General features: G+C 37.3%; 1 protein-coding gene across 6 annotated transcripts in view; it reads right to left on the bottom strand.

Annotated features, from left to right (window-relative positions):
* The window catches only part of thsd7aa (thrombospondin, type I, domain containing 7Aa), a 267,241-nt gene that overhangs the window by 141,119 nt on the left and 104,853 nt on the right, over positions 1-21,269 (bottom strand). For all 6 annotated transcript variants that reach the window (XR_012394625.1, XR_012394622.1, XR_012394621.1 and 3 more), the window contains one exon: positions 1,786-2,731. Coding sequence is in view for 1 of the 6 variants with exons in the window: in NM_001122760.1 (NP_001116232.1) it covers positions 1,786-2,731 (946 nt within the window). In the remaining 5 variants the exon portion in view is untranslated. The remainder of the gene's footprint in view (positions 1-1,785; positions 2,732-21,269) is intronic.

Here is a 21,269-nt window from a genome sequence, read left to right as displayed (position 1 = left end):
TCATGCAGATTTCAGTTGCAACCCTTATCAAACACACCTGCCTGTAATTATCACGTGGTGTTCAGGTCCTAATTAATTGGTTCAGGTGTGTTTGATATGGGTAGCAACTGAAATCTGCAGGAAGGTGGCTCTCCAAGAACAGGGCTGGCAACCCCTTAGGTAGGTGATGTATGCAAGCCCAAAACAGACATTCACTGAATTACTTATTTTTTAAATGGCCATTTTTCTTTTCAGGCAAATCAATTGATCAAATCAAACACAGGAACCACTTAGCACAAAAAAAGCCATTTTATGTGTTACATAAAACTACCGACTGGTTTAACTGACAATTGATAGGAAAATGATGAGGGACATTTTCCAAGGAAAATGACCATTAAATTGTTAGAACGATGCAATTACATTCCGGGCAGGCAGTTTGTAATGGAGTGATGGGATGATGGGAAGACGATGGGCTTGGGTCATCCTAAATTAGAGTCTTGCTCCATAAGCGATTCCTCTCTCTCTGGTTAGTCTATTGCTGACAGACTCGGTGAAAGTTCCTCAAGGAAAACTCTACCGCAAGACCTGTTTAAAATTCCAGTTATCATACTTCACAATCCCCATGTGAGAGGCAAATAATAACAGGGAGCAGATTAAATGAGCAGTTGCCGTTCAGATTGTTAGCATGCAGCGCAGAGAGTACAGAACACACATAAATAGATAAATACTACTGTAAGAGCGGATTTGAAAACATGCCGTAATTTATTATTAATAAGCCTCAGGATCTATAAACGGCCTTATGTTTTTTTCTGTGAAAGACATTGTTGACTTTGCTAAAGCTGGAGTGTGTCGGGTGTGATATCTATAAACAACTCAAGAGTATTTTTGCTGACTAACAGCATCATTTTCCAGTTTTCACTCAGTTTGCAAGATGTTGAGCCGTTTTAAAGTACCGATATACAGACATATCGCACTGCGACTCTAGGCTTTAGTTTTAGTATTACAAGAATAAATTCCTTCATTCATTCATTTTTTTGTCGGCTTAGTCCCTTTATTAATCCGGGGTCGCCACAGTGGAATGAACCGCCAACTTATCCAGCAAGTTTTTAGGCAGCGGATGCCCTTCCACCCGCAACCCATCTCTGGGAAACATCCACACACACATTTACACACACACTCATACTCTACGGACAATTTAGCCTACCCAATTCACCTGTACCACATGTCTTTGGACTATGGGGGAAACCGGAGCACCCGGAGGAAACCCACACGAAGGCAGGGAGAACATGCAAACTCCACGCAGAAACGCCAACTGAGCCGAGGTTCGAACCAGCGACCTTCTTGCTGTGAGGCGACAGCACTACCTACTGCGCCACTGCCTCGCCACAAGAATAAATTAAATTACATTTTAAGATTTTACTATTTTTACTATATTTTAAGTAATAAATGCAGTGTGTGTAATTCATGTTATTATAACATGTTCAAACTGTAATAACTGTGATATTTGCAATCAATTAAAAAATCCTTGCATATCTTACAATATTAGCTGAAAAAAATAATTCTTTAATACATAAGCATTTTAAATAAATGAATTGAAGATTAAAATAATTAAATCAGTCAATTAATCAATCAATCATGAATTATGTACATATGATACAGTATCCAATCAAACCTAAACAGATAATAATTTTCCACATAAAATAGGACTTTTAAAAAAAAGTAAAGCTACTTTATCTAAACTTGAACTTTATCTACTTTATATTTAAATCATGCATGAAAACATAATGTAAAGCAGAAGAAGCTGACCTGATTGATGCTGTGCTTCCACTTCGATGCACACAGGTCACCTCCCGAGTCTGGTAGCCCACCTGCAGGTCCCAAAACTTAAGTCCCTGTCGGTTCTGACGGTTCCTCGTCCTCTTCTTCTTGATGAGCTCTCGGGTCTCTGGATCCCTCATCCTCTTCTTCTCCTTGACCCTTTCCCTCACGCGTTCTCCTTTGCTTTCTCTCAACTCCTTTTTCTCCTTATTCTTGCGCCGTTTTCCCTGACGCTCTTGTCTGGCCTGCCGATCCCGCTTAGCTTTCCGTTCTGCTTTGGGCACTCTGGCTTCTCCTGTATCCCTGGCTTGTCTTATAGGTGAAGCCATGCATTGACCCCAAGGTCCCACTCTCAAACTGTGCAGGCTCTCCACACCCTCGCACTTGCCCGGCTGGCAAGTGCGAAACTCCGTAAGATTAGGGCAAGCCGAACCCCCGAAAAGTGGAGGAGCAAGAACCGAACGCAAGCGGTTCTGGAGCCCCATCCCACAACTCTTAGAACAGGACGTCCATGGAGAAAACTCGGACACAACACAGTCACGTGGACACGGGATAAGGCAGGCCTGCTCTAAACGTGGCTTGGGCTCAAAGTACTCACAGATGGCATCTTCCGCCGGGACGCCGTCCGACTTGTGCACACAGCCCACTTCCCGCGTCTGGATGCCCTCTTCGCCCCGAGTGCACACCGCTGGCCTTGGCACGCCAGCATTGCGCATGGACACCGGGACACATTGGTTCCAGGCCCCTAGTTGCCAGTCATACAGCTCTTTGTGCCAATCACACACCCGGAAGCAGCTCTGTTGGTTGCTGGGCCGCTCCGACTGTTGGCAGTTGGTGTGTAACGTTGTCCAGCCTTCAGAGTGGGCACACCATACTGCTCGGCTTTGACTTCCTCCCGGACCACACTCACTACCCATACACCTTCCCCATGGTCCTAAATGACAAAGACAAACAGAAACACATTTATAATGAAGTCAATCGAGCGATTGAGTCAGCAGTGTTGGTTTGCACGCATGTTCAATATCCTGATTGCATCCTCTTTCACTTCCTGCGCAGGTCATAACGTCATGCACTTAAGACATTAAACGGAGTTAAGAACGGGACATGTGCTGGAGGAGTCAAATGCCCATCGCCTGAATCAATATATGCCAGTATTCCCAGGGACTCTATAATTCAAAGCACTCTAGGGAGCTGCAGTGGTGAAGACAAGCTGATTTTACTGATGGATTTCACAGCGTGTTGGAGACATCTTTGAGTAGAGGGTCAGAGAGTGCAGGAGATGAAAGAATAAAAGCTGGCACATTGTCTTACAAAGTAGCGCTTCACATGCATGCTGGGTTTTGAAATAAATGTAGCTCATGAATATTAATAAGGTTATGTACAAATGCTTTTCTGTTTTTGTAATTAAACATTAACATTTTAATAAAAAGAAACATTACATTCAAGTCAAAACTGAAATTAAACAAGTAACAGTAGTAGTAGTAGTATAATTTATTGTTCTCGAAAAGAAAAGCATTATGGACAACATGTTTGTAACACATGAGGCGGACAGCCATTCATCCAACCACCAGAGGAGCTCTCTCCTGAAAATTGACTGTGTGTTTCCTCTGTGGTAACTACCAGGTTACCACCATATATAAACACACTGGCTTGTCCGAAACCGCCTACTACTAGGTAGGTGCTGCTTTTGAATTTAAACGTACTACTCGGCTGTTAGAAAAGTACGTTCTGTACAGTATGAATGTGAGTAGTATGAATGGAACTCAGACGCACTACATCTGCCATTTTGTCATGGTCACGTGACCTACCTGCATCAGTTGTGTTGCTTTACTCCTATTCATGAATTCTCTCATGGGGCATCATGGTATTACATAGCATGCATCGAATGTGCACTTTAGAATCTCGACATAAGTAGTAAGTCATCAGTAGGCCCACACGGAATCTGCGCTCAGATAATTTCGCAGATTTTCCACAGAATTCTGCAGATTTCTGCAGAGTTTACATTTTCATCATTCTGTTTATTTACTTGAGTAAATGTGTATATTTGAATTTATTCAGTTTTTATTCAGTAATTTATTACTTTTTATTTCATTTATTAAGATTTTAGTTATGATAGTCCGCTGGATACTCCCAAAATAATTACGCAGAAATCCGCAGATTTTTATCAAAATTCTCGCATACTGTTCTTTTTAATTCTATAAATTCGACATACTACTCGGCTCGCATACTGATTTTACCATACTATATAGTATGAAAGTCTACGATTTCGGACACAGCCATTGTATTTATCTTTTTATTGTGAGGTATTGGCAGTTCCACCGCCTTACCAAGTGGTCTTTTTCTATTATGTTTGCCGCTTTGTTATAAATTTTATCCTTGCCTTTCTAATACTGCTTTTTGGAATTCGGACTCTGCTTTGATTGTCTTTTGGAAACCATTCCTGTTTGTTTGTTTTTGACAACGATCCTGCCTGTGTTTTATGTTTGCTGTTTGTTTAACATTTGGATTTACTCTGCCTCCATGTCGTCACCTGCGGCTCCCTCACAAAGTTGTTGCAGACATACACTAAACAAACAGCAACAACAATAAAAAAAAGAAACAAGTTCGAATAAAGATAAACTCTCCTTAAATAAACCGACTAATACAGATTTGTTTTTAACAAGAATGCATCTTGATCTTACTTTTAGAGATTTCTTACTTATTAACTAATACACTTTCAGGAAAAAGGTGTGGCGTTGCAGCTTAAATTTGGGTCAAATATGGACAATACATTCATTCATTAATTTTTCTTGTCGGCTTAGTCCCTTTATTAATCCGGGGTCGCCACAGCGGAATGAACCGCCAACTCATCCAGCAAGTTTTTACGCAGCGGATGCCCTTCCAGCCGCAACCCATCTCTGGGAAACAACCACACACACATTCACACACAGTCATACACTACGGACAATTTAGCCTACTCAATTCGCCTGTACCGCATGTCTTTGGACTGTGGGGGAAACCGGAGCACCCGGAGGAAACCCACGCGAAGGCAGGGAGAACATGCAAACTCCACACAGAAACGTCAACTGAGCCTGAGGTTCGAACCAGCGACCCAGCGACCTTCTTGCTGTGAGGTGACAGCACTACCTACTGCGCCATTGCCTCGTCAAATATGGACAATAGTTAGGTTAAAAAACGTTTTAAAACTATTTAAAATACTCAAACGTTTGGGCTGTTTTATATCTGACAACGCAGCAACCGAGGGGAATATAAAAATATTATGGGTAAATAATTTAAAAACTTATCAAATAATTGAAAATGCTGTTGCCTTTTTAAACACAACAATTAGGGCAAGTTAATATTTATTTCAATTTCTGACAAATCAAACTGAAAATGCACAAATCTAATCTGAAAATCGGAACATTTACTACTTTAAGTTTCAGAATTTTAATGGACATTATTTATTAAACAGATGCTCATCAATGTAATATTCATAATTAACTCAAGGGCTGCTTCTGAAATCGCCTACAACTCACTTCAATTGAATTTGAACTTACTACTCAACTGTTCTTTACAGTATGTGAGTAGTTATGAATGCAACTCCAACGTACTGTACTACAGCCGCCATTTTGTTATGGTCCAAGCATCAGTTGCATCGCTTTACTCCGATTCATAAATTCTCTTGCGGTGCATTATGAGAAAACGTCAGACAAACGTCATCTGGGAAACGGTTTGAATTTCCGCTTAGTAAAAAAACAGTGCCGCATTTGGGATAATGCTACATACATGTACTATGCTGTTGAGTGTGTAAGTGCATAAGTACATGAGTGTATAGTGTGCCATTTGGGACGCAGCTACAGTTTATGTTTTTTAAGCTAAATATCCTATTTTTATAGTATAAATCATTGTGAAATATTCTAAGCTAAAGTTGCGATCTGCAACCCCTTATCTGCTCTAGATCTTCCACGTTTTAAGTCTCTAAAGAGCACTATAATATAAGTGTACAGTAATTTAAAGCAAGCTGACAGATGAAGTCAAATTCAATCTGACTATTTACTGAGGTCATAAGAAAGAAAAAAGTTCACATATAAAACAAATGATGACGTGTAACTCATACCGCCTCTCTGTTATCATAATTTTCATTCCCATTCTGTAAAAAAATCCCCCGAGGTCAATTCATTTGATTGCAAAAGCAAGGATGAGATCTTCTTGTGGTTTATTGTGTGCTCTCATACCTGTCTTATAAAGTGCCTTGACCAAGCGATGATTTATTTAACAGAAAAATAAGCCATTTCCAGCCCTGCTTTATGACTCCACTCGATAAAGACGAGACAAGGCGATGTAAATGTCATCGGAAGAAGCAGCGGGGTGAATTAGCCTACAGCTGCAACCACAAGGACCAGGTCAATACAGATCGATACCAACCACAAGAAACTGCTTCAGATACAACAGGCAGAGCCACCACAAACCGACTGACCTCAAACAATTGAGAATGAAAAAGACATTAATATGCTGTGTGCGTGCATTTCCCCACCAGCCGTTCCAAATACAAGCTTCTGATTTAATAAAGAAACTAGCGGCGACTTATTTCACACGCAGTTTGTCACATGGTTAGCCACTGTAAACTCCAATTTTCTGGGGAAATCACGAGCAATTTAATTTTGAGGCCAAGAAGGAAGATTACATATCCACACAAGCGGACACAGCCTGATTCAACGCTCAACTTACAAACTTAAAAGGAAATTGAAGGTTAAGTACTAGTAAAGCTCAACAGACAGCCTTTGTAGCATAATGTTGATTGCGCGGCTAATAAAAAAATGTCATTTGTTTTTCCTTTTTGTATGTTTTTCGCAGAAATTGATGGATTTTCTGGCTCTCAATGTTGTCGTTGTTATATGACAGGGGGCTTTATTAAATAAATCTGAAAGGATACGAAATCTCTTTATCCAAAGCAAGCAGAAACAGGAGCTACATCTGAAATCGCATATATACTACTGCAGCAGTGTGTGATGAAAGAAGTATGTCTGAAATGGAAAAAGTAGCTTAAAGGTTTCAGAATGATAAGATTGTGAATGCAGCATATTTACACTCACCGGCCACTTTATTAGGTACACCTTACTAGTACCGAATTGGACCTGCCTTTGCCTTCAGAACTGCCTAATCCTTCTTGGCATAGCTTCGACAATGTTATATTCCTCAGAGATATTGGTCCATATTGACATGATAGCATTACGCAGTTGCTGCAGACTGTCGGCTACACATACATGATGTGAATCTTCCATTCCACCACATCCCAAAGCTGCTCTATTGGATTGAGTTCTGGTGACTGTAGAGGCCATTTGAGTACAGTGAACTCAGTGAAGTCACGCACCAACAACCATGCCACGTTCAAAGTCACTGAAATGACCTTTCTGGGCACACCAGCAGCAGATCGCCTTGACGATGTCTACATGCCTAAATGCATTGAGTTGCTGCCATGTGATTGGCTGATTACAAATTTGCATTAACGAACAGTTGGATAGGTGTACCTAATAAAGTGGCCGTTGAGTGTAAATTCATAAAAACAATGTACTTTTTTTGTTTAGCTTTTGTGATGTTGATCAATAAGAGCAGCGTGCAAGTTAAAGGGCGTTTTACATCCTTGATTAACTCATGATCCCCCCTGAAGGATGTCAAAACAAGATGTGTGTGATCTGAAAGGAGACCTATTATGCAAAGAAAAACCTTTATAACAGGTTTAAACACAATTATGTGGGAAAAGTTTGTCATTATAACCAGCATCTGATTGTAAAAATGTATACATTTATTTTTTTTTATAATCATTCATAAATACAGTCTGCAGAAATGCCTTTAATTGTTATTCTCACTTTGTATGTCATCAGAGGGAAAAAGACCCACCCATCGGTGATTATATCACCCTCCTTCAGTAGCATAGGGTGTTAGTCTTGTTCTTGAATCTGCCACTATGCTGACACATAGGCATTTGTAGCTCCACCCTCTTTAGAAAATAAGGCTAAGAGCACAATCTCATTTGAATTTAAAGCGACAGTCACCACAATTAGAATCTAGGATTGTCATGATACTGGAGTTCAGTACCAATCAATATTGATATTTCAAAAACATCAGTTTCCTGCTAACATTTGAGCGCTGTTTATCATGTTGATCATGTTCTAAACAGATATTTTTGTGATTGGCTGTGAAGGTCATCAGTTCACTGAACTCAACGCTGTATACGGGAGTGTTTCAAAGTCATGTCGATGTCCGATGTTGATCAGCTGGTTTGTCTATAAGCTGACATATGAGCAATGCACTGATGAATCGCAGCTTTAAAACACTTCAGTGTCCCTGTATCTGTGTTTACACAAAGTAAACAGGGGTGAGTTTGGTGAACTGATGAGCTTCATGGTTAATCACAGTCATTTCTGGTGAGCATGTGAACACAATGACAAATCAACTGTGTTGAAGAACTTGCTCAAAAGCGCTTAAATGTTGGCGGGAAATGGACTTTTTAAAATTTCAGTATCAATTGGTACCAATTTTTAGTATTGTGACAACCCTATAAGAATCATAGCCTATAAGGGGCAGTTTCAAAGAGTTATGAAACATTAGTTGTGGGGTATTTTAAGCTGAAACTTCACATACACACTCTAGCAACATCAAAGAATTATTTTTCATTTTGTAAAAAAAGGCATAATAATAAAAATAGGTGCCCTTTAAAGAAAACAATGAGCCTGTAGAAATTATTCATCATCATGCCACAATTGCAGTAAATTAAGCATGTATTATTGTATTAAACCGTGATCCTGCTGAGCTGTATTTCACCCAAAAAACTGCATGTGTTTGTAGAGGAGCCATAATGGAGCTCCCCAGAGAGAGAGAGAGAGCGAGTGAGAGCTTCTTCATTCACAATGCCTGCAGCTGCAGGTGCTCAGAATAATTTATGAACATGTCACAGGGTGATGTGGTCATCTACAGGACAGAAGACACCAGGGAGGCGTGCGGAAAAAACACCATGCAGGACTGGACGACACGACAGAGTCATGCCCGCTGATTTCAGAAAGGACAGAAGATGGCTAATTCATTTCAATGTGTAAAGGTTACCGTGAAGGTGGTATATTAAATGGGGGGGGAAAATGAAATAGGCAGGGATGTGGGAATGATACAGGGAAAAGAAGAAGCAGACTGGATAAAACGAGAGAGGAGAGAGGTTTCTGGTAGATAAGACTCCTTTGTTTGTAGGCCGCTGCGCCAGCTGTTAGATCTGCTGCTGCAGGGCATCAGTAAAAGAGCTCATCAATTTACTTGCCAGTTCATCCACCTGCCACTCACTGGTTGGGATTTTCTATTATACAAACAGAGGTCAAATATGGAACATATTAAGAGCCCACTTGAAATTGATCAGTTTCTCTGGATTTAGTGGATTTATTGGGTATGGGTTAGACAAAAATGTTGATATTTGTTTTATTCAATAAAGGTCTGGGAACATTTGTTTTATAGATTTTCCGGGAATCTAACTTCTATACATCTTAAAGTGACATTTAAAGGATTAACTAGGTTAATTATGGCCCGTTTCCACTGAATAGTACGGTTCGGTTTGGTACGCTTTTATGGCCGTTTCCACTGTCAAAAAGCGTACCGAACCAAACCAGACCGTACCACTTTTTCGGCACCCTTTCGAAAGGGTACCAAATGGGAGAAAGGATACCAAAAGGGTGGAGCTACACATGCAGCTGAATGCTGATTGGTTATGCCGAGTTCAGACTGCATGATTTTCAAAGTAGTCGTGTCACAGATGTTTTCACACTGCATGACTATATGGGCTAGCGTTTCGTCGCTGCTTTGTTTACACTGCAAGATGGATCGGCGACATGGACATTCACATTGTATGACTTTACTATAGGGAGAATCGCCGACAACTTCGTCCAAACTACGTCTCACAGCCAAAAACATGTAGTATATATTTTGTTATTAACTACATAATGAGAAAGAAGCCTTTAATGGGGTAGAACATGTACATGTTTGCTCACCTGGGTTTAAAGGGAATTAGCCATTTCTCCTCAACGTTGATAATAAACTAATTTCTTTCTGTATTAAACGTCAAACAGACACGGTTGCTCCTGAGTCCTGTCAAACCTCCACTAGTTTTTCCTCCATTTCGTGGGTCCAAATAAACCGAAAAAGAGCGCTTTTACCTTCTCCCCCAGCCTCCCGCTGCCTGCAGCAGGTATACACACACGCACACACAAGTGAAAGCTGCTCTCTCATTGGCTGTAGGCGATCGCCGATGTTATTTTCAGTCAAAACTCAATTCACACGGCATGATTTGAATCACCGACAGCTCCAGATATTTAGCATGCCAAATATCTCACAGGCATCGGCGACTCATCGGCGATTCTCTCAGATCGCGTCTTTGATCGTTTATACTGTGTGATTGTCACTCACGTGTACGAGCAGCGATTTGCCTGTGATTTCAGGCATTTGTCGGCGATTTTTCAAAACCTGTCGGAGAGCCAAAATCGGGGTTAAAATCATGCAGTCTGAACTAGGCATTACAGAGATGCGTCACAAACTCGTGGAGCTACACAGAACGTAAACAAAGGAACCGCCATGTTTTTTTTTTAAATACAAAGCCGAGACATTACATGGAAATACTATATGCATATAATAACCAGCCGTGGATGACCGGGCTCAAACAAACCTTGTCGTCGTCTCGATGAACAGACACAAAGCCAAGAAGAAAAATCTGCCGTCGCCTGTTGTTGTTTTACGAGCCCATCTAAAAGTGCGATCGGTACTCGCTTTCTTCCAGGTGCTCTCGACCGCGTCTATATTTTATATAACAAACTTCTTGAGCTGATGATAATAACGTGTGTGTGATTATTGAAGTGTTTCAGTTATCGGATCCTTTCAGAAAAAAAGGACAAGCGCGAGATTGAAGCGGGAGTGAAACGCCGAACAAAGAAAAGCCGTCAAAACACAGGAGCAAAATTGTTTTAGCAACCTGAATCATGAACAAACTGCCATGTTTATCATCGCCTTTTGGATTATTATGAACTAGGTATGAAAACAATCCTCTCTAACAGAGCTTACATGTGCTGGTGAAGTTTACAGACACAGATGAGAGGTTTGCACCGAATGTGGGCTATATTGCGTGTGTTTTTGAACTCAAATAAGTACTAAATGTTTGCTGTGTTAAATATTTTTGTAATTAATAATATATTGGAGACTGTAAGGGGCGGTATGTGTTCATATATGTTGCATTTGTTTATTTATTTTATATAATTACAGACTTTACAGTAGCCTATTTCGCACTGTCATTGATCTGCAGTTATAATCAAATCATGTTCATAGAAAAGTTAGTGATGAACATTTATAAACAAGTATTTATGTGTATAAAGCATCTGTTTTGTGAGAAGTGCAGCTCATTATAATATGTGAACGACCCGTACAGCTTTACTGTAGACATTTATTCGAGCGAGCATGACGTCGACTTAAACTTTGTCATACACCAAGCCCACCAAAAGGGTACCCTTTGTGGTGGAAACGCAAGCCTGATAAAGGTGACCCGTACCGACCTGAACCAAACCGTACTGTACCAGTCAGTCGAAACGAGGCATTAGGTTAACTAGGCAGGTTAGGGTAATTAGGCAAGTTATTGTATAACGATGGTGTGTTCTGTAGATTATCGAAACAAAATATAGCTTAAAGGGGCAAATAATATTGACCTTAAAATGGTTATTAAAAAATAAAAATAAAAATGTTTTCATTCTAGCCGAAAAAAAAAAACAAATAAGACTTTCTCCCTGCTCTGAAAATATTCAAAGGGGGCTAATAATTCTGACTTCAACAGTATGTAAATAGCCATTTTGCAAAAGTTTGAAATACATGTTGCAATTATGACATATATTGTATGTGAAATCCAAAACAAGAACTTGTGTCATATCATGTAATTTGCATATATATCGCCTTATGTCAGAATTATATTAACAGGATATATAAAATACTATTTGCCAATACTTTTTGAAGTGTAATCATAATAAAATAATCAATTGTAAAACACAGCAATTGCTATAAAACCACTGATACAATAAACAAAAGAAAGCTTTTACAAAGCGATTACACACCAACATTCTCCCATGTGAGCAGAAAATCCATTACACAATTAATTTAGGTTTCATTTTTAATCAAACACCGACTCTCAAAGGCCCCTATTAGTTCAGTGGAGAGAAGCAAGTGATTGTCTGAGGTTATGAAATGTGTTTTTTTATATTAAAGATATTATTATTTACTGTAGTCAGCATTAACTGTCTGATGTTGAAAAGCTGGAGAAGAAGAGATGAAGGGAGGGCAACTGCTCATATGTAAAATCATTTCTCTTTTGCATCTTCTCCCCATCCCCAATTTAGTGTTTCCTGCGGTGCCAGGTGGGCAAGCTAAAGCTGGCATTTACCAGGGAAATGTAAAACAGCGTGAAATGTTGCTCCATACCAGCTTGGCTGCATACAGAGGCTTTGGAAAATGAGAGCCTGCTGGGCAGACGCTCGGCATTCATCCGATCCAGACACAGACATGATGAAGAACCAGGAAAAGCCCAGGAAAAAGGTCACACGTTTCAAATGCTGACTATTGTTTAGATCTGCACGATTACAAATCTCAAATGTTATTCCATTAAATTGAGTGATATTTGCTGTCAGAGGAGGAAGACAAAAAGAAAAGGCAGACTGAGACATAATTCTCTGCAGTCTTTTATCAGACTCAGTCTCAGTCGAATCGCTGTCGAATGAGGACAGCCGGGTTTTATCTACTACCCACAGAGAAATACTGAAGTTGTGCTGATAACTAATAATATCATGAACGGCTCACAGTCTCACCTACACATTCAATATCGAGGCATCTGCTACAGCCGACACAACCATATAGGAGTCATGAAATCTTTTATCCTCTTTTCTTATTCATATCAAATCTCTTTTTTGATCACAGCAGACACGCTAAAGCTTTTCCACAGCCTACCGCCATAAATCCCCTCACACTGGATCCTGGATTTGCCTGTTTTCCTTGTGTTGCTTGAATGATGGTTGGTTATAGAGCATGTTTATGGCTGAAAAGTAATACTGTGTCAGCTACAGGGGAGTCACTGAGTTAATAGTGCTGCTAACAGACATGATAATGTGGAGCAAAGACATTAGACAGGTAATAATCGAAGATTCATATTCGATGAAAATGTAAATGAAATGTCACGTGTCATACTGTAAATTAATATAGAGGAAAACGTGTTGCTCTGAGGTTGATCTATAGGTATATACTAAGACTTAAATAAATCCTCTGTATATGTACGATAAATTTTTATATATTTAAAAAAAAAACATTGAAAGAACTGTAAAACCAAATTAAATAAATAAAAAAATGAGACCCTTATTATACAGTATACTGAAATAAAAATATGCCAAGTAAAGAAATGTGATTTATTACCCAACATAATAATGAATAATAATAAAAAAACATATTTAAACATATAAACATATTTACATATAATTTAGGTCATTTAAAATGTAAAAAAATGACTAGAAAATCTAACTAAAATCTATTTTAGTTTAAAATTTTAATAAAATAATAAATAAATAAAAAATAAATAATAATTATAATAATTACAATAATAATAATAAGCATTATAATTAAATAAAATATACATTTAATACATAAATATTTTAAGAAATAGAATGTAAAAATGACTAGAAAAACCTGAATAGACTAAGTTGTAATAATAATAATAATAATAATAATAATTATTATTATTATTATTATTATTATTATTATTACTATTATAATTGAGAAAAAACTATATATTAAATATTTTCAACTAATGTAAACCTAGTTTCAGTTTTAATAATAAAAGAATAAATAATAAATAAATAAATTAAATTTTAATAATAATAATAATAATAATAATAATAATAATAATAATAACTACAACAACACATACACAAAATGAAAAATATAAAGACATTATGAAGTGAAATTATTTTACGGAACTTTAACAAGTTGCAGTGTTAACGCTCAGATCAAGCTCAGATCAAAAACCTATTTTGAATTTCCGACATGTTATCTTGGCAAATATGAACAGAACACATACAGAGACTTTTGGCATCTCTGACAAGTGCCATAAATTATTAGTGTCTTTCATGGGGAAAAACACCTAAAAACGGGGTCAGTCAAGCAAAAAATGTAGAATGATAAAAAAATATCCCAATCACTGCTGTGTAGTTATCTAAAATAGTTTTTTTCTGTAATTTTCTTTTCTACATGGAGAATGACAATTCTGCTCAACAATGCTGATTCAGTCTCTTCCATGTTGCTGTAGAAATCAAAAAGTGCAGGTTTTATAAATCATTCAGTGCCACATAGAGGTCAGTGTGCTTTCATCAATTCACCTCCATTGACACAAAGTGCTCACCAATCATAATGTGTGACAAAACAATCCAGTTTAGGAAAGAAATGTTCTTCCTTTAAATGATGCAAGCTCTTAAGTGTTTGTGTATCTCTCTGTCTGGACTCAAATCAAGCTTTAGGAGAGTAAGAAGAAGAAGAAAAAAAAAACTGATTAAAGGGAAAGGTCACCCAAAAATTAAAATTAGCCCACCATTTGCCCTCCCTCATGTGGTTACAAAACTTTAGATTTTCTTTCTTCTGTGTTTTGAAAAATGCTGGTTGATGTTACCCATCAACCCTCATAGTAAGAAGAAAAACATATGGGTCAATAAGTCATAACAACAACAACAGCAACAACAACAATGATAATAACAATAATGATAACAATGATGATAACAACAGCAATAATAATAATGATACTAATGACAATAATAATAATAATAATAATAATAATAATAATAATAATAATAACAATGATAACAAAAATAATAAGAATAAGAATAAAAACAATGATATTAACAGCAATAATAATAATAATAATAACAACAATAATGATAACAAAAATAAGAAGAAGAAGAAGAATAAGAATAATAACAATGATAATAACAGCAATAATAATAATAATAATAATAATAATATTAATATTATTATTAATAATAATATTAATAATAACAACAACAACAATGATAACAATGATAATAACAATTATAATAATAAAACTTTATTTTATATAGAATTTTTAAAAGTGCTAAGTGCTTTACCTACTTATGAAAAGTTTAAGAGGTAAAAGCTGCATACAAACATGCAAAGAAAAAAAAGCCAAGATAATAAAAACAAATACATATTTGAAATCACATAAAAGCTATGCTAAAAAACAAACCCTTTACTAGTAAAAAGCTGAATCTGTGATAAATCTCAATCATAAATTTCCAATGACTGAGGATATTTCTGGATACTGCGCTCGAAAAACAGAGAAGTTAAACGAGGAATTTGACTCATGTATCTTTCATAAAAAGTTCACTGAGCAGTAGGTGCTTTACTATTAGCATGAGACATTACACGCTTCATTTAGGATGTTGTGCAACATTGCATAGAGCCTGTGAAAGGCGTTGAGTGCATGGCGCACTATTGTGAACACACTCTTTTCAGCATCATCAACTGCGCTATGGGGGACAGCGAAAATGGCTTAACAGCAGCTATTATATTCAATCACTTTTAAGCCCATTGCTTTTTTAGAAACTACGCTTAACGCTAGCTTCAGATTACACAATATCAGCCTGATTTTGCTGCAATACATTTGACACGGTATGTCATCATGATTCAGAAATAAGAGAGGAGGAACACTGCCAGGAGACATTGTTTGTTTACACCCATGTTTCAAAATATCATTCACTGTCATTTATATATATCCATCCATGTGCTTTTAATTAGATTTTCGGATGGTTTTATTTTGTGTGTGTGCTTACATTTAGTCTTAGTAGTTAAAGTAATTGAAGAGTTCACAAGAAAATTCTCATTTACTCATTATTCACCCTCGATAGTTTTTGTTGAACACAAAAGCAGTTATTTTGAAGAAAACTGAAACTATTGTCTTCTATAGTAAAAAAAAAAAAACAAATACTGTAGAAGTCAATGTTTACTGCTTTCCAACATTCTTCAAAATGTCTTCTTTTCTTCTCAACAAAAGACAGTCAAACAGGTTTGGAACAAGTGTAGGGTGAGCAAATGATTTTCAGTTTTGAGGTGAAGTATCACTTTAATTGAAATCATGAAACGTACACAAACTCATATGGCAGCAGATTATGAAAATATGGGAGGTCACGAGGACCAAACACTATACTTTGACCATGTTAAGGCATGAGTATTGAAGTGTTTATTTACTTTGCATGAACATGCACTGTTCTTATACAGATTTCCTTACAATGTCCTCCAAGAACAAGCATGATGTGTGAAAATGCATATACCAACATAACATAACATTGGATACGCAAATAGCTTTATAGACAGCAATTCCATTGGTTGTTGTGTTTGTTGATGCACAAGTATAGTCAAATTCTACAATCATCTTTCACACACTTTGTTTAAAAGCTTTTCTGTGAAAAGTTACCTTCAAGTTTATTTTTAAGTTTATTTTTGTTAAATATTTACAGACATATCAATGTGCAGTATATACTGTTGCTGTATTGCTTGATTATGTGACCTAAATCACACTTTTATAACAAATTCCATGAAGTTGATTTCTATTCTTGATGCTTTTTCAATCCCAGTTGACAGCAAATCCATTAGTTGTTGTGTTTGTTGATGCACAAATAAAGTCAAATTCTACAAACATCTTTCACACACTTTGTTTAAAGGCCTTTCCAAAGTTAATATGAATTTTTTATGGTAAATATTTACAGACGATATCAATGTACAGCCTAAATTTGTAGTATTCACTCAAAAAGTTGTTGATTCTGTGACATAAATCACACTTTAATAACAGAATTCCATGATTTTGTCCCTATTCTTGATATTATTGCAAACCCACTTGACAGCAATTCCATTAGTTGTTGTGTTTGTTGATGCACAAATATAGACAAATTCTACAATAATCCTTCACCCACTTCGTTTAAAGGCTTTTCCACATTTAATATTAAATAGTCTTATATGGTTAATATTTACAGATGCTATTACATATCAATGTACAGCCTAAAATGTTGTATTCATAAAAAAAAAATTAAAAAATGGTTGATTCTGTGACATAAATCAGACATTAATAACAGAATTCCATGATTTTGTCCCTATTCTTGATGTTATTGCAAACCCACTTGACATAAAATTGACATAAAATTTTAGAGCAACCTGCTGCAAAGAATTTTTGAGTTTATTAAGTTTCAGTAGTTGAAGTTGTGCCAAATTATTTGTTAAGTTGACTGAAAAGGCCGTTTTAAGTCAAGTATACTTTACTGAATAATTTGGAACAACTTCAACCACTGAAGCTTTATGAACTTAAAATTTCTTTGGAGCCAGTTGCTTTAAAATTTTAAGTAACTCAACTTTTTTTTCTTCTTTTTTTTTACAGTCGTAAATGCTTAAATAAAGAAATCAAAATTTAAAGTCTCTTCAACTCATTTTTTCCTTTCAGTGAACAAACGGGGGCACTCCAGATCATTTTGGAAGGACACTTTCTGTCCAAGACTAAAAAGGGCATGTGCACTGCACAAGTTGAGCCCTATGTGTGCACGTGCTTGATGCTATTGCAAACCCACATGGCATCTTCCATGTCTTGTGTCAAGCAATTTTAGTGAATGTTCAAGCTACTCTTTTTTCGTTAAGCAATATCCATAAATAGTGGCTAAAGCATTTTTAATTATGCTTTTAAATTTTTTCCCAAAAACATAGTTACACTTGGATATTGCTTGATAATATTGTCAGGTTTGGCATGCTGTCCTGGGAGACAATCCTAAGCTCAGAAATAATTGAGTCCAGGGCTTCCGCCTGGTCAGTAAGCATGTACAGTAAGTGGGTCCGAGATCAGGTAGTTCTCGATAGCTCCCCCTGGTAAAGGAGGAAAGGGGGAGATGAGGTGGATGGGGGGATTCTTCAAAACGGAGATAATGGAGTAATGCTATACGGGATATTAATAGTGAGTTTAGAATGATTAGATTGGTTTGCTAATGAATACGAATGGGAGGCCAGCCGTGATCAATGACATCACATGCTCCTCTTGAAATTATTTTGTGAAACTTGACTTGAAAAAAAAAAAGTCAGCAAATACACAGTGTATTTCTTTAAGTGCACTATGCCTTTAAATCAAACTTTGAGCTGTGTTGTTGTTTCTTTGTACCCTAGTGAGCTACATCCACACGCACACACATACAGTACACACATGCAGTATACACTCACAACAAAACATCTTTCACTCTATTTTAAGGGTCAGCAATAACAGGTCAGCTTGAAAAAGCTGAATCATCAGTAGCAAATGGATACGAGCTGATATTGCTTCACAATATCAACACCATGTACTCTCATAAATCATTGGAGAGAGGCAGAAAAAAATACAATAGCTGAATTTTGAAGGGTTGCTTGAGTGAACCTGAGCAGTGAATTTGGCTATTGGAAAATATGTCCACTTCACTCAGAGAGCAAGAGGCATGATGGGATTCGTACCCCCTGCTGAATGCCATCTAACCCACAGACTTCCACACATTTATCATTCACCACTGAGCATGTGCGTGTGTGAGTTTGTGTGCATGTGTATGCAAGTGTGTGGACTGCAGGTGACAAGGAGGGATTGTGTCCATATAACCTCACAGAGATGGTATGACCACAAGCTCGAGCTGCCAGTCAATGGCTAATTTTCACAAATGACTAGATACAACAAGAATAATGGTGCAAAAATGACGTTCTGTAGGCTTTCATTTATTAAAACTCCATATGATGGAAACCTTTGGTGTAGTCCTCAGAAATATTAAAAAGCATGTTCTTTTATCCATGTCTTTTTGTGGTTAAAAACACAAGGGTGCTACTTTAAATGTAACTGAAAAAAACATGGTCTTTGTACTTAAACCATTGTAATTGTTCATTAGTTTCAAAAACAGATTTCTTTACAATTTAAAATGGCATCTATGGACATTTTTCTGCTGAAGATACTGTTGTCCTAAAAAAAACTGTCGGGCCAGTGCGAGTCAGGGCTTTTATTGGGCCAGGCCGGGCTAATCGCCTGGGAGGTTGAAATCATGTCTCGTTTCCACTATTGAGCTAGTAGCTCGCATCGCGTCACGCAAACCCCGCCCCTAGAACATCCCCCAAATCGAACGTCACACAAACCCGCCAACTTCAGCGGGAATCAGGCTGATAAAGCACATTACTGTACAGCAGCACATTGTATGTCTATACGCACATGCATGTGTGTTCTCATTCATCATATTCATTTACTCACCAACCGACTGTTGGCATCGAAATCCAGTGGTCTCGCCACTAACGGAGGGATCTAGCGCAGGGAGCGCGCACATCCATAATATAAAACCACATATATAAAATTCTCTAATAACTCAATATAAAATGTATATTATAACATCCTCAGTTAGACAGACGCTGTCCAACATTCAGCCCAAAACTGAAACATTATTTTTTCCCTATAGGCTTTATGACACTTAATAGGTGATTCCCCTTTATTTAAAGATGTTGCTTATTACATCTTAAGTAAAGGTAAGTGTTCAGTGTTTTAGCACATAAGAGCAGCACGTAATAAAATATAGTCTATATTTCGTTGCGCTCAGCAGCTATGCACTAATAAAGCTCTTCGTGTTTTTAATTTTTCCTTTTTTTAATTTTACCACGTCACATAAAAACATAAACACTTGTTTGAGAACACAGAACACATTTTGAATTTGCAGTTTTCCCCGATGCGTATGTAAAGTGCTGCGCAGCTGGAAGACAGAAAAAAGGTCGCCTATAGTTTCTGCTTTTACTCACCCCAAAAATGCTCTGTTTGCACGATTTGATTAATATCATCGTATCCAAATACTTTATAAATCATTTTTAAAACCTTCTCCGGTGTTTATTGTTTTTAAAAATGATCTAAAATCTTTTTTTTTCAGACAGGCTTTTGAAAAATGAAAGTTTAATATGGCTTTAAAACAGTTTGATTTGTATATATACTTAATTGTTATAGCTAGCTTTTGATAGTTTTATATTGGTTTATATATTTAATGTGATTTTATTATCCCCAATATTTGTAATTTTTTTAATTGTTTCAATATAGCTTAGGCTATTTTATCAAGATATGAAACTATTGTGTTGAGCCTACAAAAGTGGACACGAAATTTGTAAAGTTTTATATCTTTCTGTTGTATTCATACAGTGTATTATCTCCAAAATAAAATAAATAAATAAATAAATAAATAAAAGAAAAAAGTCGCTCGCGGCATCAACAGAGCTGTAAAGGGAGCGCTCTTTTGCTTGGTCTCACATTTACATACAGGCATCTAAACGTGCACAAACACACCTCTTAAACTTGACAAAAACTCTCGAAAACCATTACTAGCTGCTGTGTCTGTATGGTGTAAAGATTATTATGAGTTATTGAAACATCAAGGAGGATGCAGCAAAGAAAAGTCACTTATAAATTAAAACTACTTTATTATATTATGCAACAGTCTTACATTTAAACATAAACAGAAACAGAAACATAAGGGCGATCAAGCAAAAAGACCCCAGCCTATAAGGCTAGATATTTTCTTTGCCTTATTTATTTATTTGTTTATTAGTTCGGCGCATGTACTCGTGTGCGATCGAAAAACTGTGCCCGCCTCTCCTTTCACTCTGTCACAAAGCCCCAGTTGGCCCTCTTTGGCCCAAGATATTCGGCAGGCCGAAAAAGGCCGGCCGCTGGCCCCAAGAAAGCCCCGCTTTGGCCCGATAAGGCCCCGGAAGTGACAGTGGAAACGTGACTGGCCTTGGCTCGCCCTGGCTTGCTCGCTTTAGGTGCAAAAGTGGAAATGCGGCTACTGTTATATTATAAGCCTCATATAAAATCTTAAAATACTGTAAAGATGAGAATAACCGTGTTTGCAAAGAATGTTTGAAAATATGCCTCATTTTTGTAACTCTATTAAGACACTATTAGTGCAGAAGCTACACCCTCCATCTTAAAAGTGTCTAAATATTATGCAAGGCCACTTCAGAAATATGTAAATTATAGCCTCCACAAAAACACTCCCATTTATAAACAGAAGCAAACAAATGGTCTCAAGGCTCTCAATACAAATCCCCAGCCATATCAATGAGTTACACATTGTTATTCTACAATAACACACACCCTCAGGAGAACTGTTTTTCACTGAAGCGAGCCCCATTTGGGAGCTGTAACCACGAGTCACCCAGAGGCTAAAGAGACAAACTACTGACACCAGATCAGTCCAGCCCGGGTGGAAGTCTGTGCCCGACCGTCAGCTGTAGGGAAACTGGCCACATCCTCCTTTTGTTCCTGAGAGAACAGTGGCATTTCTGTACTCTGAATTCACAATAGAGAAGTACCTAAATCTGGACGGGTGTGACGCCGTGCCTGGTCAGAGTTTCAGCTG

The sequence above is a fragment of the Danio rerio genome, chromosome 19, assembly GCF_049306965.1.
Source record: "Danio rerio strain Tuebingen ecotype United States chromosome 19, GRCz12tu, whole genome shotgun sequence".
NCBI lineage: Eukaryota > Metazoa > Chordata > Actinopteri > Cypriniformes > Danionidae > Danio > Danio rerio.
The sequence above is the reverse complement of the archived record's forward strand: the minus strand, read 5'-3'. Positions and strand labels throughout refer to the sequence as shown.